Source organism: Fundulus heteroclitus, chromosome 19, assembly GCF_011125445.2.
Source record: "Fundulus heteroclitus isolate FHET01 chromosome 19, MU-UCD_Fhet_4.1, whole genome shotgun sequence".
In the NCBI taxonomy this organism is placed as follows: domain Eukaryota; kingdom Metazoa; phylum Chordata; class Actinopteri; order Cyprinodontiformes; family Fundulidae; genus Fundulus; species Fundulus heteroclitus.
In genome coordinates, this window is record NC_046379.1 from 22,461,423 (window position 1) to 22,469,458 (window position 8,036).

Genomic DNA, 8,036 nt, shown 5'->3' on the forward strand with positions numbered 1-8,036 from the left:
TGACGTACAGTAACGACAGCGCTTAATTGTCTGTGGTGCAGCAGGTAAGACACTGGGTATAGGTGGGGGAAGCGGAGGATAGGGAGACATGATTATAATCCCCAGGGATCAGGAAAGGGGCCTGAAGATGTTTGCAGGCTGCCGGTGACGGCGTGGATGGCGTCGCAGGCGGCTGCAGCATTGGCAGAGGGAGGAACAGGTGTAACCTCCTGCGGTAGATGATACAGCCCCGTGCTAAAATCAGGCAGCTCAGTGTGTAAAACAGTGGAAGCCTGGCTGCTCACGCGCTCTCTGAAGTACCGCAACGAACGGGTCTTGGTGTTGGATAGCTGCCGCATCATTTCTCCTGCTCCGCTTCATTCGCAGGTACCAAATCCAAAGCCTTCACTCCACAGTGGGACATTATGGCCAAACGTGTTAGTGACGCGGGACGGCCTTCAGCGCCCCTGCAGGACGAGATACATGAACTGGACTGAACTCTCCGTGGGAAGCATCTCTACTGCAAACACCACTGAGGTGAGACTCTGGGCTCCGCTGCTGGATTGCTCTGAACACCAGGGCTTTGGATGATTTATTTATTAGGTGGTCTAGTTGATGGTGTTTTAAAAAAAATGTTGGGTTAAGAAGCAAAAATTCCAATGAAGATGAACACCAATACGAGCAAAAATCATCTTTAAAAGGTTTATTTGGGCATTGTTGGCACAGAAACAAAATAATGGACATGAGGCACACATACATTACACATGGAGTTTGAAGAGTTTTTCTTTTTTAGTTATTAGCTAATTTTATGACTGACTTCAAGCTGACGAAAATGCAAAGCCTTGGCATTTCTCAGAGAATATGAATCTTTCATAACACTGTTTAAAAAAAATAGTTTAATACAGAAACGGCACATTGTTTCTTTTGGGAAAACAACTGACTTGACAGCATGTGTTGCGTTTTACTGTCCCTGCTAACTGTAACCCTTTATTAACTTTAATTTGTTTCTGTTGAAAACTTATTCAACCTGGGATTAAAAAGTAAAAAGATGGATCAACTATCACACCGGGATATTTATAATCATACACAGCTGGAAGTCTTTTCCATGCTGCTTGGGTTACAGGCTGGTTCTGCTGCCCTCTAGTGGCAAGACATTTCCTTTCAAAGGGTTTGCCAACAGCTTAATAACCTTTTGTCTGCTCTTCTGTTCTCAGCGGGGGAGAAATGAAATGGAAAAGGCTTTTCCTAACAAACCATACATGCGGGCAGCTGAGAGGAGACGGCAGCATCGGTCACTTTTCATCAGTCAGTTTGTGTCTCTTGCTGCTGGAGACCAGTGGATGGGCAGAGGTCTCTATCTGAAGATGAAGCCTGACTGTACAGGACTGTGTTTATTACTTACATTACTTGTTATTACTGTCTTTGTAATTATTGTTTTTTTTTTTTTGTTTTTTTTACCAACTATAACTCAGTTTGTTTGTCGATCAAAGGATGGAGGCTTTCATGAAAAGTGCTTGAGGAACCCCTGTGGAGAAGGGTGAAAGGAACGTAACATAAGCCACTTGCTTCTTCTGTTTTGCTGATTTTTGGTTTTTGTTTCTTTTTCTTTTTTTTTTTTTTATCAAATCAAGTCAGAACACTCCTGTTTCACTTAGTTTGAATGCTTTACCTGAATGTCCTTCTGTCGTGGGAGCCGGCGCCGCTCTTCAGCCGGACGAGGTTTTACTTATCCAGAAAGACTTGGTGTTTTTTTTTTTTTTCCTACCTTTTTCAGCAATTAATGCATCTCTTCGCTTCGATAACGTAATTAGAAACGATAACCGGTTTTCCCCTCTTGTTTTGGTGTCCGTCCACAGAGGTGAGGTGTTAAGACATGCATCGAACGCTGCCGTTTCAGGCCGCCGTCGGCGTGTTTTTTCCCCCTACTCCACACCGGTATGCAAGCAGGGTATATGCAAATTTACAGCAACTCTTCATTCCTAATGGCTTTATATGTTGTCAGTATTGGAGCAGATTGAAAGCTCGAGACGTTCTTTGTTTTGTAAGCAAACATCTGAAATGAACTAAAAAGCAGGAATGCAGCCTGCTTTCATGTCCAGTCTTTTGTCAGTGTGTTTATTTTCGAAGACATCACGAGCAACGTCGGCTTTTTTTCCACAAAGATGGGACTCCACCATCCACCCAGAATACATGTTTACAGGAAGTGCTAACCCAAACCGTCAAGTCTAAAATACAGACTGGCCACAAAAAATAATTTTGTTCCCCAATTTAAAAACACAGACATTATGAAATCTGTCAGTTTGACCTGTTCCACAGTAAACTAAACACAATATTTGACAAAAACGTAGTGTTCAGATTTTAGAAGAATGGTCATAAACATAAACGGGACTCTGGGAAATGAAGTCATCTTGCAAAGGGAAAGTTGTGGGTTCCATTCCAGCTAATTCCTGTCAAATGTGCACACGTTACTGAGAGCGATTGGATGAATGTAGCTCTAGCATAAAGTGCTTTGGTTGGTTGGTAGAAAAACGGTAAAATTCAGTCCATTCATCCTTGCATTATTAAAAAAAAAAAAAAAAAAAAAAAAAAAAAAAGGCCATACAATGTCCTAAACTTTTTGGGTCAATGTTTTTTAAATATCTTTGCTTTTTGAGCCACATTCAATAAATGAGTGTCTTCAAGTCTGCTTCTTAACAAATCACTAGATATTCCTAGTCCACCTCGCTATGAACTTAAAATGAGTCCAAAAAAGATGGTTGATGGGACACGTGTGTTGTTGCTGCTCACATTTTCCATTTTGCCCGATTTTACCCCCTATTACCAGCTGGACTTTGTTGGGGGCAACTATGCTGTATTTGAGGCCATGCGGTGCGGCGAGTCAGCACAAAAATCTGTTAGCAGTGACAGGAAGCGAAAACCGGAGTCTGCGAGTTTGAGAAGGGAACCGACCCAACCTCAGTCACTGTCAAACGGGTTTAATGTTTTTTTAAAGGCAGATCTGGATGCAGTCGGGTCACGTAAACAGACCAACAACCCAACTGCAAATGCATTTTACAGACAACCGATGAAGAGTCAGGGACAGAACTGTGTAAGAAAAACAACTTGTAGTGCTACACTGTGAACATGAACGCAGATCAGATAAATCACCTGAACAATCGTGCTAAAAATACAGGATGGTCGAGACTAAAAACGATAATCAAGGTTCATTTTGCAATAAACCAAACATTCACATTGGGAACATAAAGGTAATTGAACTAAGTTTAAGGAATTTACATTTCTGAATAAAATATTTTCCACATAGAATAAACACATACATGGTAATTTTTTTTATTTGCACAATCAAGCCCAAACATGACATTAATATAGAAATAATTCTTCTAGATTAACGCCAAAATTTGCAGTCTTTCCAAAAGCCACAAATCAAATACTTGTTTTCCAAAGTCTCAACAAATATATGAATAAAAGAATGAATGCAGTCAACTCTGTTCAAATAATATCCACTTGTGGGTTATACTTGGCATATTTTAAATTGCATCTGAATCATTTTAGGAGGGAGGATAACATAAATATCTTGTCCATTGTAATTCACTAATTGAGTAATAACACAAAGTGTAGATTAGCTGCAGCCTGAACTACAACATCTGGGTTCAGTCCTTGGATAATTTCTCATGGATCTGTTGGGTAACCCATGCTTGGGCCTAACCTCTTCTGCTCTGGTTCCTTTACTCAAACAGCGGGGTTTACTGCTCCACTGCTCAGCTGTAAACCTGAATATTTCTCCCACTCATCTGGTTGAGTCATCTCAGATGGAGCTATCTGGGATGTTTGCGGTCTCTTAAGATTTCAGAAAGTGAACTTCGCGATGCGCCAGACACGCATCTCTTATGGAGCTTTTCTTTTTTTTTTCTTGGCTCAGCAACTTCTTTTATGGCCTCGTTTTTGACATCTATCCAACCCCGCGTCTGATGTTTCAGTGTTGGAGAAACTCAATATTTATGGTACCTACAGGAGATAACTGGCACTTACCACGGAGACATGAGCCGTTCCAGTCCAAGTGCATGCATGACCGGATCAATTCTGATGACTTTGAGAGAGCTCTTCATTTGACTCAGTGTCTGTAAAGAGTCGTCCTGCCTTAGTTTAGGTTCCCAAGCTTCTAGATTATATGACTATGAAGTATTTCTTTCATGAGTGGAAGAGCGCTTAGAATAGATGTGAATATTTCAGTCGTATCCTGTCTTGCATCACCTTGTCAGATGTACTGACAAGGTGATGCAAGACAGGTTCTGTAGAAATCAGTCCTTTAACACCAATATAATGGTCACATGCTCTGCATATTTGGACACCTGCAGTCTAGATGCAGCTCATTAAATGGAGGTAAACCCGCATGTTGAATACGGTGAGGAAAACTGCAGACTCAGCGTTTAGCCTGGTCCTTCCCTTTTATGCAGGACCCTTACGTTGTTCAGCTGAGTAAACACAGGGCTACAAAACACGTGTTCAAGTTTCCAGTGAGGGAAATGGTCCAGAGTAAGCATAGGAGAACCGGCACAAGCCAACTAAGCCTCTACCTAGGGGCCCCTGAACCACCCGGGGTCTCGACTGTTAACAAAGAACATAGATTTAAAACTTTTTATATTTATTTGCTGAGAATGAGAACTATTGCGGGCTGCACAGTGGGTAGCGCTGTTGCCATGCACCAAGAAGGTCCTGGGTTCAAGTCCTATCCTTGCCCTGGGTCTTTCTGCATGGAGTTGCCTGTGCATGCAGGGTTCTCTCCTGGTACTCCGGCTTCTTCCCACAGTCCAAAAACATGACTGTTAAATTCTCCTTAGGTGTGAGTGTGTGCCTGAATGGTTGTTTGTCCTGTTTGTCTCTGTGTTGCCCTGCGACAGACTGGCGACCTGTCCAGAGTGTTCCCCGCCTCTCGCCCAGTGAACGCTGGAGATAGGCACCAGCACCCCTAGTGACCCAACAAGGGATAGACTGTTAGAAAATGGATGGATGGAAGAACTGCTGCTTGATCTGATGGTTTAACAATATATAAATATAAATTAAAGGATTTAATGGGCAAGTTTTTTTTTTTTTTTTTTTTTTTGCAATCTGATGCTGTGGGGTTTTAGAAGGAACAGGTGCCCAAATTGAATCCTGCATAAGACTGTAAAAAAAACCTTGGAACAGCTCTGAATACAATATAAGACAAAAAGCTAAGCATTATTAGTAGAGGGAAAAAAACAGTCTTGGGCTGTTCAGGAGAGAACGGATGAATGTACTGGAAAGAATGACGCGCACAAAGCTTAAACAACTCCTGATCATCTCGGAAACAACATGAAGGATGTCTTATGGCATCGATCTGCCTGGCTTTCAATGGTAATGGCTCACTAGTAAGTAATTAATGACATAATATAAAGACCAGAGCAAGGAGTTTAACTGCAAAATGCATACATGAGTGATTATATTCAGACTGTTTGGCTCCCCCCTCCCACCGTTAACTCTGGCCTTACTGTAGCAGTGTTTAAAGTCCTGATCAGGAATAAAAATGCATAAAAACGTCTCGGTAGTAAGAACATCATCTAAAAAATAATAAATATTTTTATGACTAAATAGAGTTGATATTTGTGCTTAAACGAAATGGATTAGATTTTTTTACTTGTCACTTGGAGCCAAACATAAGAAAGCAACACTACTGCAGAGTAGCAGTGAAGGACTGTGTTTGGGTGGATTGCAGTTATCCCAGTCTGCACTGAACAAGGAGATGATGGTGCATCTGTTCGGTACAGGTCAATTAATTATATAACGAGGTTTGCCTAAAGGAAACAAGCACGTCTCACTGTCAGCGGAAAGTAGGTTTACTGATTATTTTGGGTAGTAATGGCTCTTGCCACACAAATAAAAACAATTTCAACAATGGAAATTCAATCTGCAAAGACGAGGTAAGCATCTGGAGCATTAAGTGCTCTAGGATTTCCTGGTATATGGCTGCTCCGACGTTGGACTTCATAAAGCATGGTGGACCAACACTAGCAGATGACATGGCACACCATGCCATCACTGACTGTGGAAACCTCCCACTGGAACTTAAGCAACATGGATTTGGTGCCTCTCTGCTCTTTCCCCAGACTTTAGGACCTTGATTCTACAAAAGAAATGCAAATGTGGTGGGGCAGGGGTATTTCACATGACCCTGACCCGTGTTTGGAGAGCTCATGTGGCATCCCGTTTGCAGACGGAACTCAGAAATATCAACTGCAATATATATAAAACTCAACTGTGCTATAGTCTGGCTCCCTCTGAACTCTTCTTTAAGGTAAGGACTCTAGCCAAAGTGGAGGAGCGTCAGTGGTCGCCTTTATAAGTGCTGTCCAAATAGTGCAGTCAGTAAGGAGGGAGGTAGGAGAAGGAGCTTCCTCTCATAGTTCCTTTAGCATAGGGACCTCACAATTTCCCTTAATGAAAGGACGTACAAGCACAGCCCACCTCACGGAAATTAACGAAAATGTGCGGAGAGAAGACAGTGTGCACTTAGTAAATTTTAGGAAGGCTGTAGGGTTGGATTTGACTCGCATCATCTATGTGCGTTTCCATTGCGTAACAAGGTATGAGTTAAAGGCTGTCCGAAATCGGCACAGCAGCCCGACGCCTCTTTCCTACCTACGATGGAGTTCTTACTATTGACCCCATGAAAGGTCAAGGAACAGGAACTAAGGGCTATTATTAGATGTTTTTGGATGGAGCCTAGGACTTTCTCCTCAGAAAATTGAAGAGATTTTTTCAAGCCACATTGTCAGATCCAATATGGCAGCTCCTCACATGAACAACAGCAAACTGTGATGAAAACACGATGACTTTACAATACACAATTGTAAGAGTGCGGCTGCAACTCTGACACACAAGACACGTGAAAGCTGTAGTCCATGTCCTGGACTGTTTGTATAGCAGGTCTTTGGTGTTCAGATTCCCGCTGCAGTCCCTGCCTTGTGATTCCTTCCCAATCTCTTTAATATGCGTTGCTTCACATTCCTCCCAAGGCTGCAGTTGGACCTGGCTCCAGAGGAATTTAGCTTAATTTTGGGGGCTCCCAGTAAATTAAAGTGAACAGATTATTGTAATGAAAACTGAAGACATCTAATGCCCCTAACATTTGTTTTCAATGAGAGGGTGGATTGATGTTAAAAGGTTAATAATACTGTAGCAAAGTGTCTCCTTTACCGCCTCCCAAAGTCCCATTTAGTAGCCTATAGTAGACTCTGCTGGTTGTCTTTGGGTCAATACATTGCATAGCTGCAACTGGACTTACAGGGAAGGGGGTCTTGGGCAGCCCGGATAACAAAGCCCACCTGTTTGCACTGGCCCTGCAGTTATCACCTAGGCTTGTGCACCCCTTACAACACCTTTTCCTTCCACACAATTTTCCAGTAATAAGCCTGGGTAAATGTTTTTGTGTGGAAGGTATTGGCTTTCCCAATGAGGATGTACGCTCCAGATGTCAAACCGCAGTCCTCTAGGGGTGGTGTATTGCAACTTTTTGATGTGGCCCATGTCCAACACACCTGAATCTAAGGACTGAATTACCTTCTTACGCACTCAAGAGTCCTGCTTATGACAAAGACCATTGATTCAGGTGTTGACAGAGATATAACAGTCTAAGGGCTGGAATTTGACACATAACGCAATAAGATATCTACATATAACTTATTTATTGGACTTATGTATCATATTAAAAACTTAGGAGGACTGAAAGATTGAGTTTTCATTTGCTGCATACAGCATTTGTCGTTAGTAAGAGAATAAGTTACAAACTTTTTAATTTAAGATAAGACAGTCTTTATTGATCTCACATTGGAGAAATTTATCAAGATGCACTTGTGTTCAGCCCTACAAATAAGATAGACACTATGGGAAAGCTGGAAGTTAACATCCTTGAAAGTTTAGCGTTAAATCACTGAGGTGGAAGGAGCACATTTACACTGTTTAGTGTTTCTTTCTGATGAATAAGTATCTTTAACTGTCAATGAAAGGAAGTTGAGATCAGCTGCAGTCCAAAGGGGAACCTGCAG

General features: G+C 41.9%; 1 protein-coding gene across 2 annotated transcripts in view; it reads left to right on the forward strand.

Annotated features, from left to right (window-relative positions):
• mta1 (metastasis associated 1) overlaps nucleotides 1-2,077 on the forward strand; it is a 54,056-nt gene extending 51,979 nt beyond the window's left edge. For both annotated transcript variants that reach the window (XM_012871582.3, XM_036150600.1), the window contains 2 exons: nucleotides 367-516; nucleotides 1,194-2,077. In XM_012871582.3, coding sequence (XP_012727036.2) covers nucleotides 367-476 — 110 coding nt within the window. In that variant the 3' untranslated portion in view covers nucleotides 477-516; nucleotides 1,194-2,077. The remainder of the gene's footprint in view (nucleotides 1-366; nucleotides 517-1,193) is intronic.
• Nucleotides 2,078-8,036: the final 5,959 nt, after the last annotated feature.